Below are 21,005 nucleotides of genomic sequence, written 5' to 3'. Positions count from 1 at the left end.
GAGCCTCTCTGCATACCATTCCTTGGCGCGAACTATAAACATTGGTCTTATCACTGTGAGAACAGTTTTCTGCACAATATGCTGTTAATTTCAGAGAGTCAGAAGAGGCTTAGCTAAGAAGTAAAATTACTGAACAGAAAGTTGGTTCTGTTTTACCTCAAACCAGGACAGATAATCATACTTGTCTTTTGCATTATTTCCATGCGTAGTGCTCAGCATTTCCTTCTGACACAGCCACTTTTCTCACTCGCTGTCCACTGAGTAATAAAGACTTGCTTGCACACATATTTGAAATTTTGTCTGAGTTTCTGGAGCTTTTCAATTGGAGTTTTTGTTGTAGTTTTACTTTTTAAAGACAGTATGAATTTACTTTAAACTGTTTCACCAATTACTTTATGTGCGCTTTGATGTTTTATGGTAAATCTGTCATTCTGAGACATCAACCATTTCATAGGCTTTTTGTGGCATATTTCACATACGCATTGGGTAGATTCAGATACACTGCAATGTCCATTGACTTTCTCAGTCCATTTTCTTTTTTTTTTTTCCATATGCCAGAGACACAGTATTCCTTAGTGGGCAAAATATTTGTTGAGGGGTGGGAGGGAAGAACACAACAGAATCCAAGGTAATATTACTTATTCTAACATTGTAGATACATAGATTTATACAAACACTGAAGTTTAACACAGAGTTGTGTTATCCTGACCCCAGGGACCAGATTATAGAAGTATTCAGACTTCTTGGTCCTGAGAACACGTTTCCTGTTTTCCATTTTAAAACGTATTTATCCTTATCTTCATTTGATTGTCTTCTGCATTTACTTGAACATAGTGCCATGCCTGTTTTCAACACATGCCACCAAAACAGCTAAAAATATTTCCCCAGGGTTAAGGAATTAGGTTTTGTAGAACCAATATTAAATTGATAAATTTGGTGTGTTTATTGTAGGTAGGGGACAATCCTGGATACTGAAGCTCCAAGACCTGATCAACATACTCTTATTCCTGAGATTAATCATAAAACTTTATCCTCTCCTCTTCGTACCATTTCTTCTTGACCTAATCTGTCATCTCTGCCAGGCTAAAAAAAGAAATCAGATTATATAAAAACTGTGTTTTGAAACTTTTGAAAAGTTTAAGGTTGCTGAAAAAGTTCTGCAAAAGAAGATAAGTAATTATAAGGAAATGCTTGCTGAGATTGAAGAACGTAAGATTTTGAGACACTGAGATGGATACCTGAGCAGCCCATGCTGGATCTGTGTTCCTTATAGCATAGAGGTATAAGAAATGCGCGTATTCCTTGAGAGTTATGGCATGACTACATTGATTTATTTTGCTTGATTGTATTGTGGTCACTTTTTAATAGTAAAGAAAATCAGTAAAATGGTGAGTTACACGTTGCATATTTTATCAGTACATAACCCTACTTTGGAGATGCAGGCTAAATGTGAAGATGATGGGAAATGCTCACTGTGATTTTTAAACCTTATAGATAATGCCTTGCCAGAATTAAATTTTGCTTTAGGAGTAAGCATTAATTTTGTCTTATAAAATAAATTGTAATCAGAATGTTGGCTGTTACTCTGTCTTAAAACAAACACCATTGTTTTCAGTGGTCAGCCTCACTTAAATATACAACCTGTTGGGCCTTCTGTTATTTGCCCTGGAGAAGCTCTTTGATAGCATAAGAAAACTTGCTCTTGGTAGGTCTGTTCCTCTTTTAACTTTATTCCGTTGTTCAGCATACTGCAGTGTATCTTGCCCCTCTCAGATATTTGCAAATTCTGCTCTCCTCTTTCTGTGATTGATTGCTTGTGCAGGCTAAGATTACTTAAATATTCCACCCCTCCATAAAGATTTGGGTCCCAGTTTGACTTACAACATTAAGCAATTCTGGAAAAGCTTGTCATCTTAAGAGGTCTTTGCCAACTGTTGCCAAGTCTGCTCAATGTAACAGAAATCCTAATTTTCCTTCTAGGAGGAAAATACTACTCCTTTCTTGCATCCTGTTAACCAAAGTTGGGTGGGTTTTTTCCAGTCAGCACAGGAACAAATTTGAAGCTTCTGGATAGGGACTCAACAATGCATATTACTACTTTTATATTATGGAAGAATCCTATGAGAGTGCATTGGATTGCCTTCATAGAGTCGTAATATTCTTTCTCTTGAAAATGTCTGTGCATGCATGCAGATGCCCACATGCACACAGGCACCCACACACATGCACACTCTCAGCACCTTTATAAATATATACTACCACAAAAAGGTTATCCAAATTGTAGATGCCTCCAGTGAAACTGGCCCATTTATCTGCCTGAGATCAGAAAGAAATGCCTAATACTTGAACTGTTGTTTTGTGGTTATGTTCGTTTACTTTGAAATTCATTGTTGCATAAGAACATCTAATAACCCAATAGAATAGGAGATAACCAAATGTTCAAGAAGTGGATGATAAGTTACTATTTCATCTGTACCCCTTTCTTACAGGCAAAACCATTAAATAGAGCAACTGTTGACACCTCCTTCTATAGTCAGGAGGGCACTCAGTTGTTAATGCATCAAATCTAGAGATTTGCTCTAATTAGATTGTTAATATTCAGGATATGATTTCATTAAAACTCTGAAAAGTACACATTTGCTTATGGTGGCCAAAACAAGTATGGTCTTTAGAGTTACAAATATCCTGCGTTGAGATATATGCAGTATTAAGCCATTGATTTATTCAAACTAATGTTTTTACCAGGACAGATTATACCCATGAATCACAAAATGGAAGAATTATTATATCTTTAGGTTCATCCTTTGGGGATTTCTTCACTACTTGGTATGTTGTGCATTTTTTTAGGATAATGTTCCGTCAGTTTGTTTCAAATACTTGAAGGGATGGTGCTTCCCTTTTGCTCTTTGCTTTTCTATCACACTGAGTTCCCACAGTAAGAAATTTTTTTCTTAAGAATGGTACTGAACATCATATTACCTAATTTCATTCCATTATTTTCTGGTATCCCTGTAAACCTGTAAAAATTTTTCTTTCTTATGGGTTTCATACACTTCACCTTCATATTTCTAAAGTCATTCTGCCTTTTTCCTGTTATCTCGGTTGCCACTTCAACCAGTTTTGCCTGACTTTTTTGTGCCCTTTCATCATCAGTCAAGTTTCCCCTGTTTTTAAAATTATATTTATGAATTTTACCCAGCTCTCTCCACTTTGTCTATATAATTTTTAAGGTGCAGAGTTCTGAATTAGATCCTAAAATTTAGTTTACCAGAAACTAGTGGGAGGGGGGCTACATTTTCTTCGTTCCATGACGCAATAACAGAAGCAAAAGTTGTATTTGTCATTTTTGTCTGTCTTAGTTTACTTTAGTCTCATGTCTAAAATTACTGCATTCATGGATGCGGGCTCAGATTTTTTTTCTAGACAAGTTTCAGTCTGAGGCCACAAGGCTTTGTTTTCTGACCTTGAGGTTAATAGGTAATTCACTGTGGTAGTAGAAAGGGTTACAGTTTTTCTACCTTCCATTAGCAAAGCTCAGTATGTTTGTATTGCTATTACAAGGCAGCACATGCTGATTTACTTTTTTTGCTGTTTCATTCTTCTTAGAGGCTGTAGTTCAATTTACTGCATTCTTTGGAGGTTTGACATGTCAATTAGATGTTATCGACAGTAATAGAAGGGTGGTTGCTGTAAATGTGAAGTTTTTACGAGTGGGCCATGGAATCACACCCAAGGGAATCTCAGAGAGGAGTACGATAAATACAGTGTTAGTCTACATGCTACAGAAGAACTGATTAATAGGGAGCATGTTTCTGTCACATAGCTTTAAAAATATTGCTTATATATTTGCTGTTAATCAACTATTCCATTTGTATGAAAAGTTATGTAATAAAAATAGCTTACAATCTGGTGTAGGATTATGGGCGGAAGAAGTCTTCAAAGTTAAAAGCAGCCCCTGGTTGTATCACTGGGTATGTTACTGTGTTGAGTGGCTTTTCTATCCTTGCTATCTACATGAACATCAGGAGCGGTAGCTATTGGTAATGAGTAAGCACAACAAAACCAATTCAGCCTCTAGGATTGTTCATGCTTGTCTTCTGCTTGTATGTTCTGGTGTACACAAAAGTATGTAAGATGAAATCATAAGTCAATTTACCCGAGTTCACAGCCTCCATCTGCCACCACTGCCGTCCCCCAAGGATGTATGTGTAGATACTACATGCATAGTTGTTGACACAGCACAGAAATTTGGCTCATGGCATTCTGCCAGACAGTTGCCAGCAAATTGCTAATAATTTCATTTTGTGTACGATTTTTAAATGTAAACTTTATTTCTGAAAGTACAAAAAGACAACTTGTTGAAATTGAAAAAATGTGTAAGCAAGGTAAATTATGTGAGTACACGGCTTATGCAGTACGAAAATGCTACTGAATGCCTACATTGGCATTTGGATATATTTGAAAATTGGTTACTACACTTAAAAAAATAATTACTACATTCAGTTTTACCAGTGCTGAATTTTACTATATTTTAACATTTTCTTTGTGTAATATTTTTTTCTAAAATGGCAAAAATGTCAGCACTGAAGCTGTGAAAGCAGGGGTTACTATAAGGAGTCTTTTACATTAGAAGCTTTGTCAAGATGTCAGAAAGTCGGTATAGACTTCATGAGGTTTATTTTATGTCAGATCTTTTTATTCTTATAGGTCTGCTTTATCAAGCCCAGATTTGGGTTCTACAGTAAATCATACACCATAAAACATTTATAGTAGTTCAGTAAAGCGGTCTTACTTGTTTGCATTGGTGGGAGGGAACCAATCATAGGGCAGAAATAACTACAAGTTTTGTTTAAATGCTTTCAAAATTATGTGTTCCTTATGGGAAATGTATTTAGAATAAAAACTTCTGAGGTGAGTTTCCCAAAAGGTGGGAATACTTATTTTTACTTTACAATATATAAAGCCATTATGTAACAAATACTGCGACAGGTGATTTTTAGTATTTATTCTAGCCTCTCATTATATTTCTCTTAACTATTTTTATTACCTCTGCTATTAGTACTTCAAGTCCTTTGGGGTTTTTTTTCCTTATTAGGCTGGATAAAGTATATTTCCTACCTCATCAATGGACTATAGCATAAATATAATTATATATATAATATAAAATATAATATATATAATATTAGGTGAGTTTTGCCTCTGAAAGTTGCAGAGAAAAAGCAGATAGAAATGCAGTTCTAGGTCTCAGTTTTCAGTTGAGGTAGACCAGGGGTAGAACTGCACATAGTTTGACTTTAATTTAAAAACCAAAATATAGGGGACCTTTTGATTCCTCACAATATTTTCTTTCTCATCCTTTGTCGTCCCCCTCAGTGGCTTGGGAGACTGAATGGAGAAGGGGTGGCTGAGCCAGCCATTCCATTTGACTTCTGTGCTTTATGGGTCTGACACACTGAATTAGGATGTTAAATTACAGCTTTAACAAGAGAGCGAGTATTACTTCACTTTATTGTTTACTACTTTTATGGTGGAAAACATGTTTTTTATAGGCAATTTATAAGGTTGCTGTAGACCTTTTTGGTATTTTATAAAGAATAATGTCTGTATGACAATAAGTGTTGTAGCATTTTTAGTGCGGGCTTCTGTTTTTATTTTATAGCTATTCCATAGTAGAGGTTAGTATGGTGTTCATTAATAAAGCAAAGGGCGTAACACATACCGTGCAGAACATACTACGGTACTTCTCAAGTCTCAGTTGGCTTGCTTATGCGTGCACGCAATTTTTCATTTGGCAGCATCACATCCTAGTTACTTGCTGTCTTGTTTACATCAGTGCAGTCACCAGACTGATGCATGGAAAGACAACATAACTCTCTTTTTCCTCTCATCTGCTTTTACAAATCTCTCCTCACTATTGCAATAAATGCAGTATTTCATTAAAAAAAAATGTAGTCACAGTTGAAAAAGTCCACATACCAATAAGCTAAGAAGTGCTTTCTTACTTGCTATAGAACAAGGCATAATACATGGACAAGCATTAGAAAGCAAAACGGAGGTTACTTGCTGGTAATTGATATTTTTAAGTGTGTGTTGTTCATTTCCACATTTGCTTCCAGCTCTGCTTTGCTTTACTTCTTGGAGTGAGGCACAGAAAATGGAGGTTGTATGAACCTTGGAAGTGAGGAAGCACAATGTGCACACACAAAATGTACTTGCTTAGCCTAAAGCAAGCCGTGATATGAATATGATATGGTTATTACAGCCTAATGAATGTTAGTTACATGTAACAGCCTTCTCTTTCGTCTTACATCTTTGGCCTGAACTTGGTTTCAGCTATAATCAGTGCTGCTCTGGTGATCCCACAGTGGGGTAGTGTACTGTAGTGCCAGTGGCTCATTAGAAAACCTCAATAAAAGATAAAGCGCCACTTCTTTCCTAATTTGTTCTTTCTGGAAGAGAAGGAAATATCAGGGAAGGGTCACTATTTATATCCTATTATATGTAATAAATCTTTAGAAAGATAGCAGCTTTTCATAGAAATAACTAGGCAAGGATTCCAAATGCTGAAAAAAGCCATTAAATTCTTTAAGAGGTGAATTGCTATTTTGGAGCTATAGATAGTTTAAGCAATAGCAAGCTATTGTTACAATTTACCTGGACGTCACCATTTCTTGCATTCTTCTTGCTATAGCCTAATAAAGATAAAAACAGGAAGAAACATGAAAATGGAGGGGTTTCTAATGATTTTCTTCTTCCTCTGAATAGAATATGGTGAAGAGATCGTGGGATGCACAAAGCCATTGAGTTTTCAGTGACAGCTGTTGCTGTTGGAGAGATGAAAGCACTTGGCCCAAGAGTCTGTTTATATGTTTGAGCAGAGAAAGTGATTTTCATTGCGAAGAGCTCTAAGTGAGACAGGCAGAGTCAGAGAATAAGAGAGCAAAAGATAATTATCTAAATTATGTTCGGGCTATTATAGAAGACGAATATAGTTAAAATGTAATTAAATATGACAGGCTCACAGGATGCAAGCATGGCTTTGGAATGCTAATCATCAATTACTGCATCTCCGTAGGGGAGTTGGGCAGAACGAGAGAGTTAGAAGTCAGGTGGCTGAGGTGAGATGTGGAGTGTTAAATAAAGCACCGTAGGACTGTAACAAGGCTAATTTCTTTTGGAAAATGGAGCTGTGGTATCAGGGGATCTTTGCTAACCAAACAACTTGTAGTGCTGCATTTCAGCTTGAGGACCCTGGTATAAATCTGAGTAGGCTGCTAGTCCTGATGTAAACCTCAGCTTGAGGTAGTGATTATTTCTGTTGTGAAAGTAATGACCAGGACTGCTGCAGGTTGAGCAGAAAATCTAAAATGAAACAACCAGCAAGACAGGTGTGAAAGCAGAAAAAAAGATCAACACTTCTGTAATATTTTAAACAGCTAAACCCTGAAAAATTGATTTGTTACAGGATCACTAATAAGGAGTACAGAGATACAGAATATGTAAAGACAAGAATGTCAGTTTGTGGGAGAAGTAAGTTCTGATAGCTTCTTTGTGACCATGTCCTAAGTAAAGAAGGTGAAAGGATTGCCACCAGCTTGAAAGATTTGTTTGCTTGGCATATGGGGAGTAAACGTGAAGAGATGGCATCTATTACACAGAAGTATCGAATCCCAGACCAAAAAACAGGTGCTTCTGATAGGTTTTAATGCTGCTGTTTCTTGGAATACAATGATTTATGTATGAAATCAATACCAGACCTATGTATGAAGTTTAGAGGAAATTTTTGTACAGACCATGAAAAAAGATTTTGAGGATAGAAAGACAAGCTCTTGTGAGTAAAGTGTAAAACAAGCACATACACATGGCATGATTACACAAATGGCATGATTGAAAAATAATTTGCAAAATAAAATTTTTACAGAGAAACTGAAATTATTACAGTTAGTACCAGAAGAGAAAACTAGTAGTAAAAGGAGAAGAATAAAAACTGAAGGCTTACCTCTGGTGCCTTTAATTTAATCAAGGAACACCATTGGACAATTGATGTGGCTTGATACATAGAAGTCTTAACTGAATTTGTTGTATCAGCAAAAAGTACAAAAAGAGGGCAGATATACCTTGATAATGTTCTGTAAGTAATCTCTCTTCCCATATGGGTATAGTTACACTGCATAAATTATCTCTTTGCTGCATAATTATATCTGTACGGGAGAGGTATTGCTTGGTATACATTGATGTTTTCAAATGTACTGTTACAGTCAAAATCAGTGCAACTTTATAGTGAAGAAGGTTTGCCTCGCTTATTTCAAAAGTTACTTTTTCCAAATCCATTTGGGATGTTTTCTGCTTTGTTTTTTTCTTTTTGCTAAGGAAATAAATCAAGAGACCTAATTTTCTCATTATCGTATCAAGTACTAATTCTCTAGGGGCAATATTCTTGAATGTTAATAACTTGCATTTTAATAACTCTTCTACAAATTGTCTATAATCTTGACTTACCTTTTCCAATGGGAAAGGGAGAAAATGGACACATACTAAACCAGCAAATATTCTTAGGACTAAATTTATTGGAAGTCCTATCTCCCTTCAAATCTTATATCCTGAAGAATCTTTTTTGCTATTTTCTCTCGTGTTTTAATATTATTAAAAAGGTAATACAATCCAATTCTAATAACAGCATTGTAGCAGAAAGTAAGGACTTCTAATGCAGTGGGAAGCAGAAGAACTTAGCTTCCTGGAGGAGCTGGTCTAGAAGTGTTGTCAAAAGGATCTTCAGAAGCCTTTTTCTCAACCTCTCTTAATATCTGTCATGCTCCTCAGCTGTATTCCCAAATCGATCTGTCGGCTTCCTTGTCACTTCATGTGATAGACAATGGCATTTACTGCCATCTTTGGAAAACCTGCACTGAACTCTTGCAGTGTGTATCTGACCAGTGCTCAGAAGTACTATAAATAAGTACAGACCCATTTATATTCTATTCAATGATCCCTAATTAACATATTTTCTTGTCACAGAACACAACCTGTACCTTAGAGGCTAGGAAGGCATAGGCTGTTCTTAATAGCTTCTTTAGGATTTTAAACTCTTTTATTTTTAATGGCTTTAGAATATTTTCCAAATCACCAAGGAAGGAAATCTGATTTTTATATCATCACTCTCCTCGCATAAAGTGTGTGCATGTAAATGTGAAAGCATTAGCGTAATCCAGACTACGGTGATACTTTGTAAGGAGAAGTAGCATTGCAATCATCTGATTGTCTCAGCCACTCATCTTTGGGACTCTATACATGAAGGTGACATGTTATGTTTGGCCACGGAGAGTAACTGACTGGCTGTACTGGAGTAATATGAGAAGGAAACTCAAGAAGAATTTTTCTCCCATTTAGGGAAAAAAGTGTTTAAATCATAGCAATCTTTCAGATCTTGAGACAGTCAACAAAATGGTCCATTCTCATTTTATATTTTATTCAGAGCTTGAAGAAACAACCTGAGGTTTAAAATAGGGACAGAGCCACGTAAGGGATATAAATAAACCATGCCATTAGGTAGATAACTGCTGTACCTCTGAGGCCTGACACAGACCGCACCTTTCTATTATGATGAGTAACTCTAATTACAGCCATTACTTCATGCAGTAGTACCAGTAAACTACTTGAAATTAGGTCTTGATTGGGCTCATAATCTGCTTTAGGCAAATATAAACCTGACAGCAGTGATAAAAGTAATAGTCGACTAAATTAAACTCAGAAATGCTGTGTTTGTGACAAAGAGGTTTTCCTGCTACAGGAAAATTCAAGTGCCTGACAAATACTGTTCATACTGCCAGGCTTTGGGGTAGTCTACTGGTGGTGAGTGGTGTTTCATTCCAGTTTTGCTTTGGTCCCTTGTTTCTTACATGAACATTTCTGAAGGTATTCTGAACACATTCAGGAAAACTATGCAGTGTTTTTCTTCTGTAGTGAGTTAATCAAGTTATACTCAACTACACTTAATTTCTGAAGCCTCCTGTGATACTCTAGTTTTACTAAAAAGTTGATGATTTATCATGAGTAGCTAACAGATGGACACATTTACTTTTATTTATCTGATCTTGTATTTATCTAATACAGTCAATATTAGTCAGGGATTTTAGACTTTGATTGAGGTATTTTTCTATTAGCATTTTCTTAACTTTCAGCAGTAGTGTAAGTATTGTTCCTGCATACAAATTATGGTAGTATAAGGTATGTATGGAAACACATAAGCAGAGTCAAGGCACTTAAAAATAAAAATGAACAAGGAGTGCTGGAAATTCAGGTGATGAGCAGTGTTTCTCTATTTGCCGTATTACATGATAATAGTATGTACTGTCACTTGAATGGATCCCCTGTATATTTTACTGCAAGTTGTGACAGCATTTAATATTTGTATGTCTTTCTGGACTTTTTTGTAGATCCTGGCAAACAGTCAGTTTTGATAAACAGCCTGCATCTTTTATCAGAATAGTCGGAACTCACAACACAGCTAATGAGGTAAGGAACTCTTAAGAAAGACTATATTCTTCATGAATTTACAACAGTACAGTTTTTCATGTCTTACAATGAATTGATAATGCCTTCTAAAACGTACTTCATTTTTTTGCTCTGGCAATCTAGCAAGATAAGAATGAATGTTTTTCTTATTTGTGTATTTGTGAACTGTGTTATCATCTCCCCAGACTCTACAGAGTTGGAGGGCTGTTGTCACTGTAGGAGATGTTTTGGGATTTTTACACAGTACAGTAAACTGTTTCTGGTTTTGACCTTTGCACAGTGCCATCAAATATTCCCATTGGGTTTGGTTTTAAATTAGCCCTTATTTTGACGAATGATTAAAATACCATTTTAGTGCACTACAGAAAGAGGTATAGTGTCTGATTACTTGGTTTTATCACCTTTATATTATCTTTTGAATGAATAAAACGTAAGAAGAATCTCACTCTTCATTAAAAAAAATCTTCTTTGCATAAGATTCTCTTATGAATAATTTTCATAACTGGTAAATTGGTTAACCAATAGAGGCCAAAGAAAGAGATTTCTTTCAATTAATTTTCTACAGAATAAATAAGTTTTGCTCTAACTGACCAAGTGCAATATCACCCTCTTTTTGTTTACTTGTGCTTCTGTCTTCCGTGATTGTTGTGTGTGTGAGATGAAGCCCAGATTTTACAGTTGACTTCAGTGAAACAATTTACAATATGTGAATTTAAGAATATATGCAAGTCTTTGTGAGATTAGGACCTTGTATAGCGAGATGTTAAGAGGCACCAAAAGCTGCTGCTTCTATGTGTACGCCTACATGTCTATATCCCATGTGTGTAGCTCACAACAAGGCATTGTACTTTCCCACTTTACAATGAAATTTGGATAGTACTATTATATTTGTAGTACTTAAAGTTTGTCAGCTCTAACAGTATTAGGAGTCAGGATTTCTGATCATATTTAGCATATGGGGATGATGTTTTCTTAGTAGGGCATTGGAAGAATTGTCAAATAGCATTGCTAATGTCCAATTTTAGAGCAATTATTACCAACATATGTACCACCAGATGTCAACATTAGTTCTCAGAAGACAGGTGGAAAGAAGTTGACGAATAAACTGAACCTGGAATATCAATTAATTTATTTTTTTCTGAACACTGTCTCTTGTGGTGTATAGTTCAGTCTTAATCAGTGAGTTCTCAGAAATGCATAGTCAGAATCTGCCTCCAGGGTTGTTGTACATGCATGAAGGCGGCCTTTTCCATTACCAATCCATATAGACAGTCCTGTTTGCTCTCATGCCAGTCTCTGTAAATTCTCAACTCTTTATTATAAAAGAATGTGGTGCATTATGTAAAGTTTCAAAATCAGCTTATAAGAAACATTACCTCTGACTGTTATTTCTTAAAGGTTACTTTAAGCCCTGAAGAATAATGGACTTTTAAACATCATTCTAATTTCAAATTGGTTGTCATTTGCAAGGAGTTTAATATCCTGTGTAGTTATGTATATGGAGAACTGCGTAACTATAGTGAAGATCAGTACCTGCAAAGGGAGATTACAGCTGTTCATGTGGTGGCCGAGTGGAACTATAAACATGCGCTGCTGTTACAGGTCTTTTCACTCTTTTGTCTTTAAAATCTGTACCCACACTAATTATAAATGTTTTTTTGGAAACAATTTATTGCTCCTAATTTTCCTACTTACAGAGGAGGAAAATTATTAGCATGCCCATATTACTAACTGCATTGTTTTGATATATATTAAACAGATGATTATATATATATATATATATATTTGATATATATTAAACAGATGATCTGTTACATTTTGTCATAAAGTTTCATTTTCCAAAGACTGCAGCAAGGTGTTTTTCATATTTCCAACTTAAATAATAACAGTGTAACCAAAGTCTTGGTTTGTTCTGGAGTTGATAGGCTCGGTAGTCTCTTCAGTAAGAACACAAGCAGTTTCTAGAATTATTTACCTGCAGGTGGTTGTATTTTATGTCAAACCATTTTCATTTTAGACGAAGCATGCTAATGGCAGCATGTTCTCATCAGGTAGTTTTACTGTAATAAGTACAAAAGTCCTCCATTCTTGTTCTACCAACATATACCTTTGAACTTTGAAAGCACAATGTGCATACTTTGCAAAGTGATGGACTGATTTTTGGAGTTGCAAAAAAATCCCATGATATTTCTCCATTTTGTGAATGTTCAAATCTTTTAAACTCATCTTTTCCTTTGCCATATTTTCCAAATCTTGGAAGACATAATGTTCACAGATTTTTTTTGACCTGCTGTTTGAATTTTTTTGGTACATTAGAACATGATAGATGTGTAACTTTTTGTTATCATGAGCTTCCAGATATCCTACTTTTAGAAATTAAAGGATGATTTTCCCTTAGTCCATGTCATCATTTATTTGCCAGACAGGTCACCTGATACTTTGACTGTGTGGGTTTTATCTTGTTTTTCCCCTCCAGTATTACTGATCTGGAAAGGGCACCTAGTTGCTAATGTGAGAGCTTTATTTTACAAATTACTGCACCGGTGTATATGTACTTGGCCTTCCTGCTTTGTGTGTCGGACCTTCCTTAAAATATCCGTGCAAAGCATAACATGCTGTTGATCAGAGGATGATGCTGAACTGTCACCGCTGCCTTTTGATAGAAAGACACTCAGGACTGTTTGTTTTAATAACACTATTCTGAAGTATGTAATTCCAATATTGAATGAAGCAGATGAACTCAATTGTCCTTCTCTCTTCTCTGCTTCTTTCACAAGCTGTAGTCTCTATATGTTAGAGCAGCCGAATAACTGAAAATAATGTTGTAATTTCACAGGGTTGTTAATGCTGAGATGAGCATTAAGAATTTAGTATGAAAGAATCAGTAAAGTTAGATGAAAGTGACAATTTAAGAATTGGGTACTTCAGATTTTATAGACTAATATCAGCCAAATTTCAGTGGAAATCATACTATATTTTTAAAAAACATGCATCACTAGATAAAACAAAGCTTTAAATGAGAAACACTATTGGTATGGGATAGAGCAGAAATAAGGAATCTTCTGACCGAGACCTCCATCCCATTCATTAGACTGTGCAGCCTTTCAAGGAAAGCAGCATTTTACAGAGGTGCACTGATGAGATAACGCTCTTTTCTGCAAATCTTGATGCTGATAAGCGCAGCTAGAAAAATGACAATAACTGTTATTTTAAAAACATGGGAGTGCAATGAGTTTAGACAGGGTTTCTCAAGAAGCGTAGCTGAATGCAAAAATTGGCTTTTCAAGAACTGTAACAGATGGAGAGAATTCATGCCACTGTGGAAATTAGTTCAGCTTTAGAAAAAAACTCACCAGAAAAATACAGAGAAAACCCATTTTGTGCACATGTGTGTATGTGTGGGCGTAGACTTGTAATTTGTTCATATGTGTATATATAAAGGCATAGCAATACATCTTTATGTGAGCATGTGTGTATATAGAAATATAAACATGCATCGCTATGTATCGGTATAAAGTGCAAGAATTCTTACACTAGAGGCACAAGAAAATATAATGGGGATAAAAAAACCCCAGTGACTGTCAATATTTTTTTTTTTATTCATTTCATGTATGCTGTCAGAATTTGAATTAACTAGCTACTCCTCAGAAAAGACCTAGGGGCTACTGCAGGCATGTCATTGCAGACGTCTGCTCAGTGTGCACTTGAACAGGGATGGTCAAAAAGAATAATAGGATTTTCGATTGTATTGAAGAAAGGATAAAAAATATAATATTCTGTAGTCTTGTATGAATATGTAGTATACCCATGTCTTGTTTATGGTATTTGATTTTGCCCACATTAACTTGAAAGGGTCTGGGAAAAGGCAGTTAAGATTATAAGAGATTACCTTTGTTTGTGAGAAGAGCTTTAAAGACATGATCTACCTGCAAGAAGAATGACAGAAGGTGTCATAAAAGCATACAAAATTAAGTTAAAACAATAATTTTAAAATTCAGTTTTTAATATTCATGAAGCTTTAGCTATAAAACTACAATGCATGAGAAAATAGCAAATTGTATTTATTTGCTTAGTGTGTGGCAAACCTGTGCAATTCATAGCAATGAGAAATCATGTGGGAACAAGTTTTGTAACAATATTAAAGAGTTCCTCCCCCTTCTCCCAGGCACTTCAAGAGCAAGTAAAAGTAAGAGTAAGTAAAGTAGAAAATAAATTGGAAAAAATGCTTAAACAGCATTTTTAAGGTGCTCTTAGGTGAGTCTGAGATAGAGTCACCTGTACAGTGGTCCCAGGTATTGTTTGAAACATCAGAAAATGATCACTGTTCAAGTTGGAGTATTTCATCTGATGAAGCAGCAGCCTCCTTGGACACTCTGAATGTCTTTCTACGTACTCCAGGATATGTCTGTAGAGCTACCATTGTTATTACAGCAGAGGGCAATCTTGAGATAGAATCATATTAGTAATGATTTAAATTTCATTTCTAGTGTGTATGAATATTCAGTCTTTTGAGGAAGTCATTAGATCATAAGATACATTTAAGACAATATAATTGTTGTTGTCATCCGATAGCATGTAGAAGATATTTATGATACTTGGCAAAAAAAAAAAGAAATCATTTAGAAATATCTCTATCCACTTTGGAACCATCTTTTTGATTTTTAGTGCCATATGTAAAGGTTGGTATACTTTGAAGGCCTTCTCTTGCTCCACTTATATCACTTTGTAGTGTTTATGGCCCATGGACAGATGTTTTCGACCTCATGGTGAAACATTCCAATTTGACTTAAGTACTTTGGCACTAATCTGACCTGCATACTTCCATATAGACTTCATCCTACTTTGATCATGCTTTTGCCAGCATTTAATTGTTTTGCTTTATCTTCATTTTTTGTTTTCTCCAGGTGTTTCACTGTGTGCATTTTGAGTGCCCAGCACAAAACAGTACCCACAAGGATGAGAGTAGTAAGGAAGTGGCAACAACAGAGGTGGGGACTGGTGGACAACAGCTTGTTCCTCGCCCTGTTCGAGCTGCAAGCACTAGTTCCCTGCATTCCCCTCCTGGATCCACCTCGCGTTCACATGCTCACCAACCGTAAAGGAGATTGAAAGGGAGCTTTTGCAGCCCTGCTGACATTACATGATATTATTCAGAACCTTCTTGTGATGGCACCCTTTCATTCTGTTTCTCTGTGAACAAAGGGGACCACATCTGAAAGCTGAAAATTCTGAAACGGAAAAGGCTTTTCCCAAGGACATGAAGAGACTGCTTCGCTTTCCTCGATTTGTTCAAATCAGGCTGGTCTCTGAGGGGGGAGAAAATAGGTCTTCAGTCTTCATCAAGTACCCCATTAACACCCTACCTCTCTAATCTAACCAAGGCAAGGAGAACAGAAGAAAATAAAAGGCAGAGCTACAGTGGAAAACTAGAATGACTCGAGCAGAATAGAAGGCATATGAAATAAGTATTTGTTCCCTGAAGGCTTCCGTTAGCAAAGAAAATGTTTATGGAACACATGAGTCCAGAATATATGTTATTTTTAAATTCATTCATATTCCTTTGCAACTAGTAATCTGTTTTCTAAATTGTTTTGACTCTGTATGCCACTTTGTCTCTTATTTTTGGCAGTAGCAAATGCTGTGCAATAGATTCAGAAAGTACCAAACATGTTTACCTGCTGAGATGCAAATTCCCTCATTCATCAGTGGGATGACCAGAAAAGCCTTCATGGTATCAACAAACTCATTAATGGATGCTATATTAATCTTGACCTTAGTTGACTTTTCAAAGTACAAAATTGTCATTTCTTATACTCAAAAAGGAAAGTCCTAACTCAAGCATCCATCTTGAAGAAAAACAGATTTTTCACTCATGAAGACGATTACTTAAATTTTACCTGTATTTCTAAGAAAACTTGCAACAGATCCTCAAAAATGTTTGGTTTAGAAAAGTGGAACTGCATCTGGTTGCTGAGAAGCAGTTACTCAGAATACAAAAAAAGAATTTACAGATACTTCTTTTTTTTCCAAGAAAAAAAATGCTTTACAATCTGGAGCTAAAAATTTAAAGGCTGCATGTGCATAAACTTTTCTCATAATCTTCATAAAATATGATGCTTTTACACTGTATCGTAAAAGATCTGGGTCTTACTTTACAGTCACAAAATTCATTATCTATCTGTCTGTGTGGATTACATTGCCTGCTACTTTGCTTATTCTAAGTGTTTTCACGGTGATGATGTCTCAGTCTCCAGATCTACATGACTTTTAGGAAGAGTTCCGTGTTGGTCTTTCAGTATGGGATAAAGTGATTTTGCATTAAGACAAACACTGATGTAATTGGCAAAATTGAGTAGGAGGCTTGTTACTCCTCACAGAGTATATTATATTAGAAATGTCAGCTATCCAGTTTTATGAACTTGGAATTTCCTGTAGTGACAAATAGCCTTGTCAGAAGAAAACAAAGCTAGTGTAGGATAAATGTGGTTTTCCTTTGCATAACCATAGTGATAAAATGAGTTATATCAACATAGAAATAGCATGTTAATTTATCACACTACTTAATTTGAAAGAATTTCCCTGTTGGATACTGGTTGTGCTAAAAATAGGAAGAAATATAACAAGTGGTAGCAATGAATCAGTAGAAACTTCGAAGGAGAAAAGCTTCCTTTTTCTTGTTTCAAATAAAATTGTTTAGGCTTTATCAATAATATTATAGTATTTTTCATTGCCAAATTGCAGTTGAGTTCTGACATTTCCATTCAGCCCTCTCTCTTCCCACTTCTGTCTTCTGACTTGTGAATGTCCGTCGGTGAAGCTGTGTGCCCACTGTGCTATATGTAGCTTATAATACCTGCCACGGCTGCCTCCTCTGGTCTGGAGTTCTGGGGCAGATAGTGCTCGTGCTGGCCAGCACCAAGTCTGGGGTGCTTATGGCTTAACAGCCTTTGGAGTGTGGAAGAATTGAGACCAGCTACTGGGGACACAACTCTTGTTTAAGTATAGGTCCAAAAAGTTGGATTTTTTTTTTCCGTTTGAAAAGTAAAACCAGAATTCTATTCTGGTCGTGATCCATGTTGGAACTAGTAAGATGGATGGAGCATGTCTTGCCTTTGGTAGCCAAGTCCTTCCATGTGAGTGGTGGTAGATATTTGCAGTTTGATCAAACACGTTTTCTTTTCTCCAGCTGTGGATAAGCAAAGGGCATAACTTCCTAGCTGCTAGTCTTTAGTAGTCACCATTGTAGAGAATGTTTAGAAAAAATTTTAAAAGTTTGTGCCAGCTGTTCTGAGTCCAGGCTCTCAGAGAAAGAACAGGGTTTTCAGTTTGTAATCTTTGATGTGCACAATTAATATTTATGATACAAATAAGTGTTGTAGACCATACCATACTGCAAATCTTTTTGATCTTGTCCTATGACTTACTGTTGAACAGAAATCTCTATTTCCCATGACATTCGCTCTTTGCCAAGAATCTAAATGAACAGATCTGAGAGATTCCCAAATCGAAAACTATCAGGTCCTATAGACCTTCCAGTTCCCCATCTCCAAAAACCGATCAAAACAAAAAGCCACTTCGCATTGTCCCTTCATGCTGATTCTGTCACACATCACGTTTCTCATAGTCTTTATTTTCTTCTGTTAGAGCTACTCTAAGAACCTGTCACTGAAGTGGGTCCAATGTGATCACAGATCTCCCACTTAAGACAAGCCTTGCCACAGCTTCACATTTTCTAGTGGGAATCCTTTACCTTTTTATTCAATGAAATGATGTTGAAGTGTTTAAGGGACCTGAACTCTGCTTGATCTTCTGACACTACCTGCCAACAAACAGCCCTAATTTCTGTGTTGCCTCGTGTAGGTCTCTGTCTTAAACATTGTGTCAGCAACGTATTACTAGTGACAAAGGGAGACAGATTTGTGGTTTGATGTGAATGTTCTCATTCTTTCTAATTGTGTCTGTATTGATTGACTCCCAATTTCAGATGCAGTTCTTGTATGTTCTTCTGACATTTTTTTTTTCTTTTTTCTTTTTTTTCTTTTTTTGTTCCTATCAGTGGAATTTAGTTGTGCTGGTATGGCTTAATATCAGGGTTTATCGGGCTGATGAAGTACTATAATTATTTATAACTGGGTTATCACTTACTCATGTTTTATTTGCAACAGGGGGAGAGCAGAACTGACCAGGTGTTCGCTGCTTTCTTGTCAGAAACTATGAAATAGACCTGTTATTAGATTTCTACATAATGGAACTAACTATACATATTGTCATTATTGAGCCATTATTTCTATTTAGTACTTTAGTAACTTTAAATTCCCCAGGCCTCATTTTCTCGGTTTTTCTTTCATAGGTTGAATTCAGACTTAGCTCAACTCGTATTGACGAGCTCAACTCGTATGGAGCTCAACAAAGCTCTTTCTAAAGTCTCTTTATTTAACTTATTCCAAGTGCATTTAAGAGATTTTTATTCACAGAAAGGTACAGCTAAATATCAACTGCTTAAAACTGGTTTATCCAGCAAAATTAATTTCTGAAGTGAACAAAAATTATGCAGTTCTGTTTTCAAGCCATTGCCAATCATCTCTAAAACAAGTTCAAATGGCATGTTAAATGGAATTACAATGAGAGAAGTTAATCCAAGTCTAATGTAAAAGATACAGAGGAGGAATCACCAATTTTACTAGAGAATGAACAGTTCTTCATTGCAGTTTCCGTCCTTTAGAGCTCCATTTCTTTCTTTTTTTCCCCATAAAAATCAGCTTTTCTTGTTCATTATGATAACTCATGAAAAAGCTCAATGCTTCTCAGCATTGTTAAAAAATTCAAATGAATTTAATGCATCTTCATCTTTGCTAATGATAACATTAAATTAGAGAATTTTTAGTTTAGTGTCTGACTTGATGAGAGTTGATTTCCATGAAAGAAAGCAAAAGATGTCTGTAATTGTTCCACTCTAAGTAAATTAAGTTTTCCACCCAAATGCATCTGCTCATTATTCAGTGATGTTTTGTACATTGAGAGTCAATGTGAAAATTAGAAGACGAATGAATGCCGTTCTTGTCTGATTGTGGTGTGTTAGTGGTTCTGGTTGTACAGTGATGCCCACTCAGATACACTCAATAAGGAATTAGGACTTAGATGTGATTTCACAGAAGGTAGACATGCTATACATTGCATTTCTCTATGAAAGTATTAATTGGCTTATATTTTGACAGGTATTAATATACTGTCAAATGGACAAGTGAATCCATTGGTAATGTTGTTGTTGTGGCTGGAGCAGTCAGCAAATAATCAGAGCCAGTAAGAATTTATGTATTTAAGAGTAAACGTTTAGGCTTGAATGCCATGATACCAGTTGCCAGAGTACTAAGCCATGCTTCAGAAATAATAATTTGTAGATCCCAGAGGATGCTTGAGGCCTGCTTCATGTCCCCATCCTCAGTTAATGGTGTATTTAGCTTAGAATCCTCAGTTCTCTCTGAACTGATTGTTGTTGTTGTCAGTTGTACTAATTAACTTGGATATATATGTAGAAGTTCCACAAAGCTTTGTTCGGGATACAGAAATAAAAGTCCTGGAACAAGTTTTAGGAGTACCTAAATAGTCGTATATATATATCTCTACATGTTAAGTTGAGCTAGTAGCTAATTATTTAGCTTGAATTTAGAACAGGTTCTAAAGCTCAAACTAAAAATAATAATAAAAAAAAAAAAATTCTGTGCAGGCAGGTGTGAAATGCTGCCATTGTGGTATGGCAGGATCCTGACTTTAATTTACGGTTTCTTAAAAAGTGCCAATGTCTACACAAGGTATGGGTGAGCAGGTCCAAAGCTGGTTTTTGCCCAGTTGTTAAGCATTGGCAATTTGGCTGTAGTGAGGTATATAAAATAGAAGAAGTTAAATGCCCGTCTCAAAGACAGTCCAAGAACACACCTGTATTCTTTATAGCTACCCTGTATGCCATGGCTTGCAGTGTTTACAGAGTGAGCCTTCATAAGACTTCTGTTAACTACTCAAACAAACCCTGCAGACTTTCCTTTGGCCCTTCGCAAGCTTTCATTGCAAAGCTTTTGCTGAGGTTAATGTTGAAGTCGCACCCGTATTCCATGATAGAATCTGGGTCTGTGTTTGATTTTGAAAATGCTTACTAGAAAAATAGTTTTATAGTCACCCTGCAAGTTTTCTTGGATAAAGAAATCACAAATTGAAAACTGTAGTATAATACGAAACTGCAGGTATCTGTCATTTACCAGTAGACTGACTGCCAGTACAACTACATACCAGTTTTATAATACTGTATGTGTTTAATACTACAGTATATATAAAACGGTGGAAGGAGGTGAAGAATCAGCTCCACACACCCTTGGCATTAAGCATTATCACCTAATGTGACATCAGAAAATTTCTTCTTTTCCTGTTCCTTCCAGCCTAATAGAATAATACAACTCAGTGTTCTGAAAAAAAAATTACAATTGATTCGTTACCTAAACATC

General features: G+C 35.9%; 1 protein-coding gene across 1 annotated transcript in view; it reads left to right on the top strand.

The window, feature by feature from the left end:
- Window positions 1-20,201, top strand: part of BTBD9 (BTB domain containing 9) — a 122,449-nt gene extending 102,248 nt beyond the window's left edge. Inside the window, exons 11-12 of the mRNA XM_074166452.1 lie at window positions 10,434-10,512; window positions 15,417-20,201. Of these exons, the coding sequence (XP_074022553.1) occupies window positions 10,434-10,512; window positions 15,417-15,611 (274 nt within the window). The 3' untranslated portion in view covers window positions 15,612-20,201. The remainder of the gene's footprint in view (window positions 1-10,433; window positions 10,513-15,416) is intronic.
- The last annotated feature ends 804 nt before the right edge of the window (window positions 20,202-21,005 follow it).

Source organism: Numenius arquata, chromosome 2 (assembly GCF_964106895.1).
Source record: "Numenius arquata chromosome 2, bNumArq3.hap1.1, whole genome shotgun sequence".
Lineage (NCBI taxonomy): Eukaryota > Metazoa > Chordata > Aves > Charadriiformes > Scolopacidae > Numenius > Numenius arquata.
This window is presented reverse-complemented; position numbering and strand designations above follow the sequence as displayed.